Source organism: Lupinus angustifolius, chromosome LG03, assembly GCF_001865875.1.
Source record: "Lupinus angustifolius cultivar Tanjil chromosome LG03, LupAngTanjil_v1.0, whole genome shotgun sequence".
Lineage (NCBI taxonomy): Eukaryota > Viridiplantae > Streptophyta > Magnoliopsida > Fabales > Fabaceae > Lupinus > Lupinus angustifolius.
This window is the reverse complement of record NC_032011.1, coordinates 16133837-16151804: the sequence shown is the minus strand read 5'-3', so window position 1 is coordinate 16151804 and position 17968 is coordinate 16133837. Positions and strand designations below refer to the sequence as shown.

General features: G+C 29.2%; 1 protein-coding gene across 2 annotated transcripts; it reads left to right on the top strand.

Annotated features, from left to right (window-relative positions):
- Nucleotides 1545–17435, top strand: LOC109343528 (acyltransferase-like protein At3g26840, chloroplastic). 2 transcript variants are annotated; one of them, XM_019581873.1, is made up of 14 exons: nucleotides 1545–2076; nucleotides 9710–9761; nucleotides 10005–10060; nucleotides 10309–10467; nucleotides 10924–11028; nucleotides 12187–12290; nucleotides 12618–12739; nucleotides 13428–13536; nucleotides 13680–13810; nucleotides 14059–14428; nucleotides 15061–15174; nucleotides 15441–15526; nucleotides 16697–16806; nucleotides 16888–17435. In XM_019581873.1, exons 1-14 carry the CDS (start codon nucleotides 1668–1670, stop codon nucleotides 17076–17078), a joined length of 2118 nt encoding a protein of 705 aa, XP_019437418.1. In that variant the 5' UTR covers nucleotides 1545–1667; the 3' UTR covers nucleotides 17079–17435. The 2 variants fall into 2 exon arrangements, with proteins under 2 accessions (XP_019437418.1, XP_019437419.1); XM_019581874.1 differs by lacking the exons at nucleotides 15441–15526; nucleotides 16697–16806; nucleotides 16888–17435 and adding an exon at nucleotides 15265–15420 and having other exon boundaries at nucleotides 1546–2076.

Genomic DNA, 17968 nt, shown 5'->3' with positions numbered 1-17968 from the left:
TTATATAAACTATCTCTGCCTTTTTAAATTTACACAAACCACTCATAACTACACAAATACATTACATTGGCCACTTTTTTAGATATGCAAGCGTAATTTCTTAAACAAACAATAACGATGGGTATACTATATTGTATTAATAATTTTAAGAAGATGATTAAATTATTGTTATACTATATTATAAACTAACCAAATTAATAAATAAACATTGACTCTTGTACTATTAGATTTGTCTTCATAATATATCATTACATCTATCTCTTTTACATGGTTAGTCGGTGTAATATATATATATATATATATATATATAATTATGAGTGATTTATGTATGTTTTAATAGGAAATGTAATTTACATAATTTTATTTCAATGAAACTCATGAGATATCAGTGTAATTTACTCTAAGATAATTATTTTGAAATGAAATAAAAGGTATATCGATATCTTCAATAACTAATTACAAATTCATTATATTTTTATGGTTATTTTATTTGTCGAATTGAGATTTCCTAACATATATGTCATTGTGGACATAATAACTTTCCTTCGTTTTTAAACAGCTAATTCTTAGAGGTTTTGCCATACTCAAAATTTTCAAATTCAAGAAATATTATCCAAAAAACGTATATAGTTAAGATGTTGAAATACTTTCTAAGATCTAAAAATTTAACTACATAATGCATTATAATTAAATTTTAAAAGCATTACTTTCCATATTATTAGTATTTTATTATTATTAATATTGTTATTATAATTGTAATATAAACATATTGTTAATGTAATGATTTATACATAATCATTATATCATCCATCATATTACTCATTTGTGTAACTTATGGTTATAAACTTATATTTAAGATATTTAAGAGTGAGTCAATGATAATTAAATAAAATATATATATTATAATAACCTAACAATATAAAAACTTTTTTTTATCTTTATTAAACATTTTTCTCTATTATTACTGGCGTGTTGACATGCACTGTCGTGCTTGTCAACCCGCTTTCCTATCGTTTGTAATGTATAGTTTGTATTTTATAAATTTAAATATAATTTTTTGTGCTAAATTTACGGTTGAATTTATTCAATTAGTCTTATATTCAATTTTTTAAATACACTTTTAAAATAAGAAGATAATAAGGATAAAATAAGAAAATAATATTATATGGTTTTTTTGGTAGAAATAAAAAGATATTGATGGCAAAATAGGAAAACACAAATTACACCATGGAGGGTGATTATTTTGTGTTTTTCCTTTATTAATAGTATAGAAGTATAGATAGATTAGAGAAAAATGTATGCAGATAGTGTAAGAATTTTTATATATTACTAATCTATTATTTATCATTAATTTATTATCATCATTTACTTCAAAAATTATTGTAAAATAAATAATATATTTAGTATATATAAATCTTTATAATAATATTACATAAATATTACAAGAGTCATGAGTGTCTTTCTCTTCTAACAAGTGTCTTCCCACGTGAATGACATCTATGGTCATTTGTGACACAGAAAAATATGTTTATTTACTTCTAGATACAGTTTTCATTTTCTCATATAATTTAATCCACACACTCAACGTTTCGACTTGTCTTTTCATCTATACCTCTTTCAAACGCATATTAGAGTATAGTGTACCTTAGTTGCCTCCACCAACTGCCATGGCGGCCATCGGAGCTTCTCTATGGCCCGCCGCTTCTTTCCCCGTCTACCGCCGCGAAGAACCGTCGCAGACATTTTTGAAATTAAAGGCAAGCTGGATTCCTATCATGCCTCCACGTTTCGCACTTTCCGTTGACCGAGTTGCGGAGACTACCACGACGGCGATACCGCCAAATAACGGAATTCCGTCGGTGAAGGTGAACGGAGAAGAAGGTACGTCGGCGGAAAAAGATAAGCGTAGTGAGAATAAGAAGGACGGGGAGGAACTGAATCGGAGAAGCGGTTGGAGGAGTTACGTGGAACAATTGAAGGAGATTGCTAAACCGGACGGTGGACCGCCACGGTGGTTTTCGCCGTTGGAGAGCGGTTCGCGGTTGGATAAATCTCCGCTGCTGCTGTTTTTGCCGGGTGAGTCAATTTTGTTTTTATTTAGTTTTGTCTCATTATTATTATTTTTTTTTGCTTAGTGCTTTGTTATTAATTAATTTATTTATTTTTGAGTTGTGGATGGCGTTAATCTTAAAATATGATAAATAATTTCCCACCAAGATGAGACTAATTGAGTAATTGAAAATTTTGACCTTTTTTTAATTCAACTAAACTAAATTGATATTCTTATTTGGTGTGAAAATGATTTTCAATTTGTTTTGTAGATGTTAGTTTTTTTTGGTATAAGCAACATATCCTTACTTGTAGGATAAAAAACTTATCACTTTCCAAGATTTGTAATTAATGTTGCTCATAAAAATAAAAATTAATGATTTGACTAATATAATTAGAATGCAGCATTGCTTTAATGGACAAACAGTTGTTTGAGATCAGTTAATTAGATAATGAAATTTTAATGTGTTATTTCATGTTTGATTAATGAGTAATGTTTTATTTTTTTATTAAATTCTTCTGTAAATTTTCCTACTCAAAAAATATATAACATATTTATTTTATTTGGTCTCCTCGTAATAAATTATGAGTGTAATAATATATAAGTACTGACAGTGTAAAAATTTATATACATACAGTATATTATCTAACTACTATATATATATATATATAGGATAAAAGAAATTAGAAAGTTTTAAGTGATTTAATAATTAATTATTATATTTTATCAATTGAGTTAAATATTTTATTGAATATGATGGGTGATTGAGTTTTTTATATTCAATTAATGAATGCATATAAAAATTTCTTCTAGATTAATTTACATATAGATATAAATTAATTAGATTCTATGCAAATAGCTGTCTTCCCTTGAATGAAAATTACAAAATTCTCATATAACTCGTATATTGATATAAGTTGCAAGATTTATTTATATATGGGTTAAAATCTTTGCCTAAGATGGTTCATGAATAATTAAAATGATAAGAATTAAATAACGTCCAGAGTTGAGTAGGCGAGTATTAACAAATAGTGTTTATCTTTTGAGAAAAAAATGTATATGCTAAAAACGTAAGAGTTTTTTACATTGTCACTATATTATTTACCATTCATTTTTTAATTATTATTTACTTTCAAATAAAAATAATATATATAAAAAGTGGATAATATATCGACTATGTATAAATCTTTATATTATAAATACATAAATTTTCATACTATTATCTTTTTACTCTCACTATACCTGTTTTTTATAACGTTTTACTTTTAAAAAATTAAATGAAAATTGTAATATCATGGTGGTTGGTGGAGGTCAAAGTTAGAGCTGAGTATTAACAGGCTGAAGACGAATCCATTCCCAAAATCGATTAATATTTGTGGTGACAAGCCTTATTTGTTTTATGTGAGAGAGGAGTTGCAAATCCTGCGGTAACATGTCTCATGTTAAGTTTAATTAAATTAAATTAATTTAAATTATTAAATTATCTAATCAAATCAGTTGATTTCATATATATAATTAATAAATATATAATTATATATAAATACAAATTTATATAATTAATAATTATGAATACTTATATTGAAATAATATATTTTTATCCTTTTTTGGACTGAAATAAAATAAAATATTATAATAGTTTTATGTTTTTTTAAATTTATGTGAACTGTACGATTCACTTTCTGGGTTAATCTGATTTAATTGAGTTTAACATTGTTAGATTGAAGTTTCCACAATTTAAACCAATTCAATCTTTACTCGATTATGACTGTAAACTATATTTATTTTCAAGTTCGATCAACGTTCGAATCAATCGAATAATCTGATCTGATCCTCACAACATTCGTTTCACCCTTGGAATACATTTAATTGTTCCGACCAGTCTTATGCATACCGTTAGATACTTGTCCTCATTTTCCATCTCATATTCTACAACTAGAGCAACAACATATCATTAGGTTATAGGTCATTCGATTTTCTACTTTGTAAAGAAATATTACTCTCTTTCACTTATGCATATCATTTCCCCCTATATATAATGGATGCCCACATGCGTTACTGTATAAAAATGACATTGATCTGCACTTGTTCAATCTTCTAACTTCTAAGTTACTTTTTTGCTTCTCATTCTTCTTTCAATGATAATCCATAATTTTAGGCTTATTATTTTACTCTCAATCCAACCTGAATTCATCCTAGTCAGCTTTGTACTTGTTCGAATTTCTCCAATCTAGAAACCAGTTTGGATCCAAAATTTAGCCCATTGATATTTAAGATTTGGTGCGAAAAAAAGACCAGTTGATATTAGTGTCGATGTTTGGTCTATTGTTAGAGAGAGTATGCCAAAAAGGTATTGAAAATGAAAAGTAATTAATGACCATTAATTGGAAGTCACTATCACTAGAGGTTATTTCATGTGTGAAATAGAGATGGTAAAACAACAATTGACTACGGGTGCGCCCGCATAACCCATATTTTTTTGCGGGTATGATATAAATTTTTTGTCCATTTTGTCCGGCCCATTTTGCCCGCCAAGTTTACGGGCTTTTTCGTTGGGCATGCAGACCCCTGGGCAGCCCATAAATATAATTCAAGGAAAAAAGTAAGATTATGATGTAATGTGATTTTTAATCACTAGAAAAATTGTAATCTAATGTAATTTGTTAAACGTTATATAAAATATCAAATTTTTTGTTAATTTTTTATCTCCAACTACTTTACTTAATTTAAATTCATTTATTAAATGAATTATTATTATTTTTTAATTATTCAACCATGTCCGCGGGCAGACCGCAAGCCCATTAGCCCGTTTTAAAACGAGCATGACAATGAATTTTGTCCGTTAACCAATGCGGGCATACCCGCGTCCACTTAAATTTTTTCGGACATTTTTGGGCCGGGCTAAATGGGTCGGACGACCCGTCTTGCCATCTCTAGTGTGAAAGAGAATAAAGTATTTCATCCATATATAATTTATATTCTCTAGTCAATAAAAATATGACATATGTACTGATTTGTTTAATTTTAGAAATATTTTTATAAAAATAATTAAATAGAACATATATCATAATTTTATTGATTGAATGAGATAACTTATCTCCTTGAGTCAGAAAATATTTTATTCTCTTTCTCAAAAGATGTTATATAAGTGGAGAAGATATTGGGTATTAATCACATCCACAACTAAACTCTTTGTATTAAAAAATAATTTTCTAAAATTTGTGGTCGGTGATGATAAATAAAAGTTGACGTTCATCGTAGCCAGTGACAGGTGTTAATTGGCTACAAAAATGGAGACAAGATAGAATATAAAAAAGGAAAATATGAAAAAACTAAAACAAATGAGTGCTATCCTATATTTATATATGGAACCACCATATTATTTTCGGATCAGAGTATGAATATTTATTAGATTCCTTATTAACCAATCATAATTTCATAATAGTATAATTAGTTAGTAGAGAATATTTTTTGGTACATTGTTTTTTTTGGTTTAATAGTTAGTAGAGAATATGAATAGGCAATTAGAGTGGAATCTAATCTTACAATCAAAAGTTACAACTTTTTCTCAAACTAAATAAAATTATATTTATCTTTCACTTTTATTTCTTACATATATACGAAGTGGCAGTCTTTTAATTCAAATGTATAAAAATAACATAAAGTATATTTTTTATTCATTTCCCTATCTGCTTTTTTAATCTACATTTTCTTCATATATAATTTTTAAGTGACTTTTTAACCTACTACTACAACATGTGTATAGGATAAGTTATAATTACTATACAGTCTTAAGTAATATATGTCTAGAAATAATAACAGTTAAACTATATTTAAATATCATTCTCTCCTCTTTAATTCTTTTAATTCCTTTTTCGAAAATTCTAGCTAATTGAAATTGTATTAAAATAAAAAAGATGTATATTCTTACCATTTATGAGTTTTATATATTGTTATTATATTATTTATTATTTGTATTTAATGATTATTAACTCTAGCTAAAATTTAGTTATTTTCTTTTTTTAAAACAGTCGGTATAACAATATATAACTATATACGACTTTTAATTTTAAAACTCTGGAATCAATTTTTCTTCTATCCCTTTCTATTTATCAATCTTATGACCCTAATAAAACGTTGATTTTGGTCCTTTCAAACATATAAGTTTTATTAATCAATATATTGTGCCAAACAGCAATTATTTTTATATTAATTTGATAAAAGAATATAATGAGTTAGAAATCAAAGTATAGAATATTATTTGTCATTGAATGAAATTTATGTTATATCATATAACTGTGTTTAAATTAGGGGTGACAATTGGATGAGTTTGAATGAATTAACTATTCACCAATCCATATAAATTCATTACATCACATTTTTAAATTATCCAATCCATTCATATCGAATGGTTTCCAATCCATCCATTTTATCCATTTTAATGGATTGGATTATATCCAACCCACTTTTTTTAATTTGAACAAAACAATTTTAATAAAGCAATTTAAAGAAAATAATTCTTTTAAAAGTATTATTTAATAAATCATTTTTAAATATCAATTTTAGAAAAAATTGAAAAGTTTTTTTTTTTAATTTACTCTTAAAAAGTGATTTTTTTTTTAAAAACACATTTTAAAATATAATTTTCTTATCAATCACTTTTAAAAATTGCTTTTTTGATAAACCCTTTCAAAAAGGTGAATTTGTGAAGTTTTTTATAAGCAAACTTATTGGCAAGAATATCTGGTGCAACATAATTGGTAGGGGTAAAAGTTCGGTTCAATTTTGACGTAATTTAGTGACTGAACCTAACACAAAGATACAGTTCGGTTCTACTCGATTAACCGTAAATTTTAATGGTTCGGTTCCACGGTTTTTCAACTTATTTAAAGAAAATCCTTTAAGAAATAGATGAACAAAATTTGCAAGGTATAGAGTCAACTAAATGAATACTAAACACATCAATAATACAGTATTTAATACTCTTTCTAGTAAAACAATAATAATTCAACATCTCAACACACTACAAACTTGAAATTCTCGTCCACAAAATCTTCGACAATGTCCAACAAAATTTAAGAATGACAAACTTGGTACCAATATTTTAGTCTAATAGTAACACCTAATACTCCACATCATTAGTAATGTCCTCAAGTTCTTCCTTTATTTTTTTTTAGTTTTTTAATTTCTTTATTTAATTAATTTCATCTCTGAATATTGACAAAATGTATACTAGTTTTTTTGTTTTCTTTTTATCTTCTCAATAGATAATAGAGATAATAGATATTTAGGTTTGTTTACTAATTTATTTTTTCTATATGCATCTTATTTATAGCATATATGTCTTAATAATTCTAAATTCTTAATCATATTTTATCTCATAACTTTAAAGCTTAACCATTCAAATATAAAATAAAATTATTTTTTAATATGCGGTTTGGTTCTAATGGTTCCAAAATTTATAAAACCGTGAACCGAACCAAACTTAAATGGTTCTAAATAAAAAAACTGAATTGAACCGCGGAGCTGAACCGAACCGCAGAGCTGAACCGAACCACATTTTATGGTTCGGTTTCATTGGTTTTGAGGTTTAAACTGGAATCGCTTACACTCCTAATAATTAGGACTTCCATAAGTTATATGCAACAGTCCATCTTGCTGAAATATTTCATTTTGTTATTATATTATCACATTAGTCAATAACAAAAATGATATATTTATATTTTGCATTAAGATGTTGGGGTAAAGCACTAAGGCCGAAATCGTTTATACTTTTTTTATAAGCACTTTTTAAAATCACAATTTCAATATTCAACTTTTGTAAAATGTGTAGGATTGTGCTTAGAAAGATGAGGGATATTTTTTATATTAATATTGAATTATTGAAAAAAAATTGTTTTTATTTTTATTTTTTGGATGGTTGGGTATCCATCCAAATGGATATACCCATCAGATATAATGAATGGATTTGAATTCATCCATTATAAACACTATCCATTGGATTATATCCATTTAAATCCATTAATTCTAACGGATGGATTTGGATGACTTTAATTTAAATGGATTTTGGATTATGGATAATTTTGCCACCCCTAATTTAAATGTTGAAGAATACACCATACATTAAATATATTCAACTGTAACGATTATTTTAATATGAATCATTATTCATGGACAATTTGCTCCTAGAATGCTAAGTAAAATGAAAGTATGAATCAATTCATTAAGTAATCATTGTTCAAAACAGAAATATGAGCATACCTACTAAGGTAACTTCAAAGTTGACATGGTTTATTTAAGACACACAAATAAGTACTATACTATAGCACATGTAGAGAAGAAAGAAAAATTAATATTTTGGGTGGGGAAGGCCTTACGTGTGTTTGCTAATATATCATAGCAATTTTGCCATTATGAACTACAAAATGAATGCTTTTAACTAAATGTTTTGAACTAAATACTCTGTATCATCAAATAATTTGACAATTTTAAAATGCTGTAGCGAATTGAGTGTGCACATCTATTGAGTTTTTCTTTTAGTATTTACGATTAATTGGCATTAGGAAAAGGAATGAGTTACTAATTACTCATAAAAATGTAAATTATTTGTAATTTATTTACTATTTGATTATATTATGTTGTAACAAAACTTTAATTGTTTAACTAAGTTTTAATGTTATTTGTGCGCTTTTGATGTGCAGTGTATAACTTGTGTTGTTTGCTGATATTTTAAATTCATTTGTGACATATTCTTGTTGGGAACTCTCTTCAGAAATTGTTTAATTAGATATTTGTGTTAATGTATTATTTTTAATTTTGATTATAAAGTTATTAAATAATGTTAATATTAACTTTTTAATGTAAATTGAGCCTATTGGTCCTACAAAAAATTCACTAACCTAACCATTGACTCAATGTTCAATACTTTTATTGAGCCAACGATCGATCCAAGTTTAATAATTTGTATTTTATAAACAATAAGTAACTCTTAGTTCCGTACCCAAAAAGGATGAAGAGATAATCTTGGTAGTACCAAAAAAACAATAAGTAACCCTTATAACATTTTTTTACTTTGCAAGTTTCAAGTTCCTTAAAAGTTATTAAATAAATGAGAAGGTTAACAAATGCCTTTAGAAAATTGTTTAAAGAAGTTGAAGAAGTAATTTCTTATAGCTAGGCATTTAACATTTTGAGAAGTTTTGTCTTCGGATTTCCAAAGTTAATTTATATTTATTAAACAATGCTATTAAGTAATGTTTGAGAACCTCAACGGGGAATGTGAGATTTCCATTTGGTAGGTTAAAAAAATGGAAATGTGAGATTTCCATGTCTTATAATCTAATTTTGAAGGTTGGATTCACACCTTTGATGAGACTATTAAATTCCAAAAAATATGAAACATTTCTGATACCAAAAACTTCAACCTAAAATATATGTTCCAAAAGCTGTACAAATCTTTATACATGTGCTTTTAATTCTTTAGCAAAGCCCAAGTTGAATTGTGTTGTCATTTCAATCTAGTGCACGCTGAAGTACTACTCCTAATCTATTTTCTCTGAAGATTAAACATTTTTGTAGTCTTAGTCTTATTCTTTATGCCATGGTATCAAAAAATAAGTATACTCATGAATATATTTGTATAAATTGCTTGAAATATCACAGGGATTGATGGTGTGGGACTTGGACTTACTTTGCATCATCAGAAACTGGGAAGGTTGTGTTCATTTAATGCTAATGCCTAAGTGCACTCACAAAACTACCATGAATTTTGGTAAATTAAAATGTGACAATACACATGTTAAAAATATTCAATTTTCTTTTTAAGAATGTGCCTTATAGTTGATGAGATGAATTTGAGGCCAAAGGATTTCTTATATCTAGATGATCCTAATAGTATTAAGTGATATGCTAGAAATACTCTTTTAATTTCTCTCTCTCTTTTTTCCATGGAATGCAGTATTTTTGATGTCTGGTGCTTGCATATTCCAGTTGCAGATAGAACACCATTTACAGGTCATGCTCTTTTCCAATACTCCTCTATATTAATTTGTAATGTTATTGAACTTTCTGACACTCACCATTAGCTTAATCTGTTGTATTTGATTTAATTATAGACATGCATCTTCATAAAATGGTAGAGCATGTTTTTCCCGTTGAAAATGAGATCAAATATTTTTCTTCCATACACTTTCAGAAAATTCATGTTGTCTCTCCAGTATTTTACATCATATTTTATTGTTCTGTATGTGTTCTTCTTGTAGAGCTTGTGAAAATAGTTGAGAAAACAGTTAGATCAGAACATCAACAGTTACCAAATAGACCCATATATCTTGTTGGAGAATCTCTAGGAGGATGCCTCGCGTTGGCCGTTGCAGCCCATATCCCTGACATTGATGTTGTACTAATTTTGGCAAACCCAGGTAACTTATGGTAATGTTAGATAAGATATAATCCCTTAAAACTTTATTGTTCATGAGTAGTTAAATTAACACAATTTAACATTGTAAGCTGCATGAAAGAAAGTGAGAGTTGAACTCAATAATTTCGAGTAGCCATGATGAATAAACTAATTTACTGTTATATGTATACATTGATCAATATGGTAATTGGTGTTAGATTATAGATATGGTAATGGCAAGTCTGATAAATAATGCAACCAAGCATTAGCTTGGAGCCTGGGATACTGATGTCAGCTGTTGCTTACAAATATGGTGTGGGCTAGTCTTTTCAGAATAATGCCATTCATTGACAATGCTTTAATAAGCACACCATTGAGAAAAAGTTCCTGTACAATATTCAAGTTGATTTGATGTAATTGTACCTCACTTAAAAACACCCGAAGTGCCTGATCTCACTTTCACAACACAATTTGGCAGCTACTTCATTTGGCAGATCACAGTGGCAACTTCTAACACCGTTATTGGAAGCTATGCGTGGTCCACTCTCTCTTTTCCCACCAGAAATTCTCAGTTCGATATCAGGTTTGTTTTTCTTGCTCCCTAGGTTATACTTTTTTTTAAAAACTATTTTCTCAAGCTCCATGTTTGATGTATTTGGGTCTAATTTCATTCTAAATGCTCTATATTTGTTGGAATACTTTTGAACCATTATGTAAGCCAAAAGAAACAATAAACATGAAAAAAGAAACAAATATAAGATCATGATCTAATTACGGTACTTCTAAAGAATTATGGGTACCATTGCTGGGTACCTCTTGAAACAAAAACCATTGTTGGGTACCATGAGAAAGACTTCCCTTGTGAAGCCCAAACATAAGGCCCCCTAAGAAGGCATCATCTTTTTAAATTAGGACTCCCAAAAATTACAGACAAATTCCTAGTATTGTTTATTTTAATTAGTTTAAAACGCCCCATCTTAGTTGGCTTTAGGCTTATATACATTGGGCTGCCTCTAAGCTTCCATTTGTAGGTTGTTTGCATTGCCACACAATTTTTTAGTAGTAACTTCAGCTTAGCTTAGTTGTAGGTTTCAGGTTGTTTCAATGCTTCAAATTATAGACATTTTTCGTTTATTATGTTCTTTACTTCTCTTTGAATTTGTTAATAAGAAATGTTAATCAATTTTATATCATCTACATGTAATGTGGATGCTATTTGCATGCATCCCTGATTTTGTTGCATTTTTTATCCATGATTTACACGTCCTATGAGATTGTTGTGGATATAATTTTCTTCCTTTACCACATAAATGTTTCATGCCTTTTATGGTGCTTCACTTAGTTCACAGTGATTCTTTTTGTCTTTTTCCTTCATTGTTTTGTATATCATATTTAAAAGGTAAACTTGTTGAAGAAAATGTCTCCCTTTTGTTGGTTCTGATAATATTTACTCGAATGTTCATGAATTGCTTATCAGTAGGGTTTATGCTAAATTTTCTACTTCAATATCCTTTGGCATTAGGAAGGATTTAGACTTAAATGGCTTATCAGTTTTTAGTTGACTCCACCGACTAGAAAAAAATTGATTGTTGGTATTATAATTCCTTAAGCACAATACAATCATCTATAATTATAGAAAGATCATTTATCATAGATTAAGCATATGTGTTTTGTCTTTATCTTTTAACAAAGAAAATTGTGTCATTCTCCATTTATTCCTTCAACTTTCTTGTAAAATTAGGTGACCCTTTGAGCCTTTTGGATAATTTGGTGAGAGGATTTCCTTTGCAAAATACAGCTAGAGAGCTATTGGAGGACTTAACTACTTTCTCAGGATCTCTCCCTGTAAGATTCAGCTATTCATTTTGTTAAAAAGAAAATGAAATTCCTACTTGGACAGCAGTGCATGGCTTTTTGTTTGCACTTTGAATATATGAAGCATTTGTATTAGTATTAATGACAATTCTTAAAGCAGATTCTAGAAGAAATCTCAATTCAAAGTTGTATTTTAATTTATTTCTTTTAACATAAGCTTCTTAAAAGTTCAATATGCTGGACTTCCAAAGAAGATAGACATGACTGTGTTTTCTTTACTTTGGCTTGCTGGTACTTAGATTGAGCTTTACCTTTATTTACTTTGAATATTAAAATTAATGTTGATTGAGTTTTCAGGTCCTTGCTAATATATTGCCAATAGAAACACTTCAGTGGAAACTAAAGCTGCTTAAGTCAGCTTCTGCTTATGTCAATTCACGCCTTCATGCTATCAAAGCTCAAACTTTGATACTTTGCAGGTTCATGCTCTTGGACTTATCATTCAAAATATGAAACCATATGTACTTTGTTAACATTGGCTTTCAATACACATAGCAGAAATGCTATTTAAAAAAAGGCAGGAATACTACCAGATTTGATCCTCTCCAACACTCTTTATCCATTCTCTCTCCATAATAGTTGTAACTATACATTACACCAATCAAGTTAGCAGATCAATTAAAAATACAATTGGAAGAATTAGAGCCTTTGGATGCTGATGGAGAGGATCCAAATTTAGCTTTCTTGAACTCTAAACCATTATCATCATGATAGAAAGAACTAGATCAACTAGTTTTTCTGAATCTGTTGGAATATGTGAACTGAGCAATCTAATGGCCTGTTAATCAGTTAAGGATAAATTGTCATGGTTAACTTGGGCAAAATATACAAGCTTAAATGGTAGAAGTAATTGATTATCTGATCTTAAAATGATTTTTCGTATATGAAAGCATGTCTAGATTATGATGACCCTAGTGGGGTCTAGCATTCCTGACTGTAATTCTTTTTTAGTTTCTAATTCGTGCATTAGCTTAAACTGGACAATTAATCCCATTATAGATAGTGAAATAACCCCACTTAATAACACATGTAGACAACATATTTTTTGCTTCTAGTGTATGGTTCTTTTTTAAAAGTGAAACTGAGTTTTAGCATCTGTCCTTTTAGTGGAAATGATCGGTTACTACCTAGTCAACAGGAAGGTGAAAGACTATGTCAGTTACTTCCAAGATGCGAGCTTCGTAAATTTGAAGGCAGTGGACATTTCCTATTTTTGGTATAAGTTCTGTATTTCTATTTTTCTGCTTCATGCATGCAACATGATCTTACATTCCTACTCATTTGATGGGAGAGAGAAATACCAAATATCAGTGTGAAGTCTTAACAGACCCTAATGTGGTGCATTTGTTCACTGCGCAGGAAAGTAGTGTTGACCTGGTAACAGTCATCAAGCGTGCTTCTCTCTACCGTCGTGGCAAGCGTCATGACTATGTATCAGATTTTTTACCACCAACAATCAATGAAGTCAAAGAAGTAATAGAATCAAACAGGTACAATTAACGGGATAAATTTCTCGGTGTAAGCCATCAATACAATTAACGTAAATTGTTAGTATATAAATTCTAAACACATGTAAGTTTGCCCTGAGAGTTTGCTCGGTTGGTAGAGTTGCGAGGCATATAGTGTGAGTGTCTGGGTTGAAACCCTGGCAGCTGCACAATTTTCTTCATATTTTCTAACTAACTGAGTTGTATTATAATGAAACAAGTTTTAACATTGCCACTTTTTATGCTTCCAGTTTGATTAACACTTTTACAAGTCCTGTAATGCTCTCAACTTTGGAGGATGGAACAGTTGTAAGGGGCCTTGCTGGAATTCCTTCAGCAGGTCCTGTTCTGTTTGTTGGTTACCACATGTTACTTGGACTCGACTTAATTCCCTTGGTCACTCAAATTTTTATGGAAAGAAATATCCTTGTTCGAGGGTTAGCACATCCATTGGTGTTTACCAGAAAAGAAATCGGAGTTGTGCCAGACTTGTCTGCATTTGACGGATTTAGACTTATGGGTGCTGTTCCTGTAGGACCAACAAGCTTCTTCAAACTTTTGTCTTCCAAGTCTCATATACTGTTATATCCTGGAGGTATGCGTGAGGCTCTTCATAGGAAGGTAAATCCTAGTAAGGAAACTCTTTCTATTACAAGTGAGTTTCATCTTTCCAATGGAATCATAGATTTGCCATTTGACTCCTCCTAAGGTCTGTGACTTATAAATATGAATTGAAAATGGAAGGAGATAGTAAATATTTGTTAGAGGTCCACATGTAAGCCCACTTATTATCTAGTGACATGACTTACAAATCTTCACCCATAAACATGGTTACATATGATGCTACATTCCTACCTAATAGGCATAATGCATGACACTACTTGGATATTATTATTTTTTAAATATAAATTATGCAACAAAAATATACATTATTGAAAACTTATTCAAGTGGTGCCGCTTGTAAGCACATTTATGGAGATAGCGTTCTTGACATAGAATTCTATCTGACATGTCGGCAAATAATGACAGCACAGAGGACCTTGTATGAGATGCTTGACATTCAATGTCATACTGTTGCTGATAAATCCACAGTTACTGAACATCAAAAACTTAAAAAGGAAGCTAAATAATTGACATATATATTTAATGTATCATTTTGGCTTTTAACATGAGAAATAATTGGTTGTTTTGTAGGCATAGTTTCTTTATGTATCTGTATTTATGCTCTGAAATGAGGTTGTTTAAATTCTCAGGGTGAAGAATACAAGTTATTCTGGCCTGAACAATCTGAGTTTGTCAGAATGGCAGCTAGATTTGGAGCCAAAATTGTACCTTTTGGCACTATTGGTGAAGATGATGTTGGTAATGTAAGTTTTGATCTTCACTAAGCTAATCCATTTCCTTTACAAAGTTCCTACCTGAAAATACTAAAGAATTAATTCATTTTTGGGTGTAAGGTTGTCCATCCCAACAAATGTCGCTATCAGGAATCGAACCCTTGACATTTTGGTCTTTCTGAGGATCTAGTGGAGCTTTACACCACTAGACCAACTTATTGTTGGTATTTTATGCATAGCTTAATTTTTAGACTATAATGTGTAAACCCTAACACTTACATCATCGGCCTTTTCAGTTTGTTTTTGATTATGATGACATTGTAAAAATTCCACCCTTAAAGTCTGCAACAGAAAACCTCACAAAGGACGTTCCAAAATTGAGGTATCCAGCTTTTTTTGTTGATTCATACCTATTATGAACCATAATGTATTATTTATACATTTATTGCTTTTCTTTTCCATCTTCTATATTATTTACTTATCCATTTAGAAGTTTAAGAAGATATTAATAACTAGTTTTCTGACTGTCATTATCATTAATAGTTGTTTTATAGTAAGAGAGATAATTAGTAAATTAATATTAATGATGGTGAATGTAGAGATAAAAGGTAAATATCATTGTTATTAATGCTGTATTAGTCATCAAACCGGTTAAGATAATGATATAATGGTTTAATCATTAGTACATTAATTAAATCACAAACCAATGAAATTATATACATATTTATTATATTAACATGAATGTTGAAAAACTAATAAAGAATGTGATCAATATTTAGAAGTATAAACAAATGTATTGGTTCTAGGTTTGATCCTCTACTATAATATTTTGGTAAAAATTAAGTTAATTTCATTACAAAATGTAATTTTAAATGAAAACTAACTGGTATAATCGATACGGTTTGAATTAAAACCGATTAGTATAACTGATTTTTGATCGATTTTGCACAGTTTTCATCGGCGTAATTGCATGACCAATATAATTGTTATATTGCACTGGTATAAGGTCTGGTTTTCTGGTTCAACCGCCAGTCGGTTTGGTTTTCACATTATGGTAAACTAGCGTGTTGACATGCACTGCCGTGCCTGTCAACCCGCTTTCCTATCGTTTGTAATGCATAGTTTGTATTTTATAAATTCAAATATAATTTTTTGTGCTAAAATATAATTTTTTGCGCTAAATTTACGGTTGAATTTATTCAATTGGTCTAATATTCAATTTTTTAAATACACTTTTAAAATAAGAAGATAATAAGGATAAAATAAGAAAATAAGAAAAAAATATTATATGGTTTTTTGGTAGAAATAAAAAGATACTGAGGGCAAAATAGGAAAACACAAATTACACCATGATGGATGGTTATTTTGTGTTTTCCCTGTATTAATAGTATAAATATGAATGAAAAAATATGGCAGTTAGATATATTAATTCACTACCTACTTTTAGGACAACTTTGATTTATCAATGCAATCTTTAGGAAAGTTTTTCTGATCTGTTCTCCATGCAACAATGATTTTGCTATAAGCTTCTCATGTATATTGTGAAATCCAGGACTGATGTTGTTGGTGAGTTGGGAAATCAACCAATTTATGTGCCTGGATTTTTCCCTAAAGTTCCTGGCAGGTTCTACTTTTATTTTGGAAAACCATTTGAAACAGAAGGTATGTTCATATTTTTAACACCCATCAAATGTAGTTGTAAATTATTTTGATATCTTAGATTAATCAAATATTATATAACAGGAAGGAAACTGGAACTTAAAGACAGAGAAAAAGCTCAAGAACTATACTTAGAAATAAAATCTGAGGTTGAGAGATGTCTTGATTATTTAAAGGAGAAAAGGGAAAGTGATCCTTACAGAAGTATATTATCTCGATCGTTATATCAGGCCATACATGGTTTTACGTCTGAAGTTCCAACATTTGAAATATGATTGTTCTTCCCACAAAAGAGAACAGTTGTCCCAAATTTGGCCTCATACGTTGTCATGGGTCATGACAATGAAGCAAAAACAATAATATAATAATAATAATGAATATTTAAAAAAATTAATTGACATGTCATATTTTAATTAGCGCGGAAGAATATATGGAACATAATCTGGGATACCAAATCTACGTTCACAAAAGGGATGTGATATTTTAATTGAATCAAACATGCCTACTTATTATTTTCTTAAATTAGAGGAACCATTTAATTTGGCAATATTTCCTGGCATTGTTTTGTAGCCACAAGGTATAATTTCTAGATGATAGTTGGATTAATAAGTAATTTTTTCAGTTTATATTTGTCAATATTACTCTATAAATCATTCCTGATTTTAAATATTCATTTGCAACTAATAGGTTTCGTACCTTCAGGTAATTCGACAAGATCTCAAACGTCATTATCATGCATAGACTTCATCTCATCTTTCATAACATCAATCTACTTTTGAGAGTTAGAATTTTTCTTGGCTTGACAAAAGTTGAATGGTACTTCCTCATGTTCTTGAAGAAATAGAATATAATCATTTTCTACTTCTTGAGGTTATTGAGTTTGCTCTATAGGTACTTGAGGGAAAACCTCATTGTTGTTTTGTTTTGGAATATTGTTAAGAGCAATATTCTAAATGTTATCTTCTATTTCCGAAGTTGTTTCTTAAATGGTAAGAGACACAAGAACTTGTTCACCATTAGTAACAAATTCTTCCTCAAAGACAACATTCTTTATGTTATCTTCCTTCCTAAACTTAATTTCCTCAAGAAATCTTGTATTTCTTGTTTCTAAGAGAAGTCTTGATATGAGATCATAAAATTTATAGCTTCGAGATCGTTCAACATA

What these genes read in the sequence shown, in the direction of transcription:
- LOC109343528 (XM_019581873.1), top strand. Translation starts at nt 1,668, where the DNA reads ATGGCGGCCATCGGAGCTTCTCTATGGCCCGCCGCTTCTTTCCCCGTC. An exon ending in ACTAATTTTGGCAAACCCAG is followed by an intron (nt 10,468 to 10,923) that starts GTAACTTATGGT and finishes ACAATTTGGCAG; the next exon opens with CTACTTCATTTGGCAGATCA. An exon ending in GTGAAGATGATGTTGGTAAT is followed by an intron (nt 15,175 to 15,440) that starts GTAAGTTTTGAT and finishes CGGCCTTTTCAG; the next exon opens with TTTGTTTTTGATTATGATGA.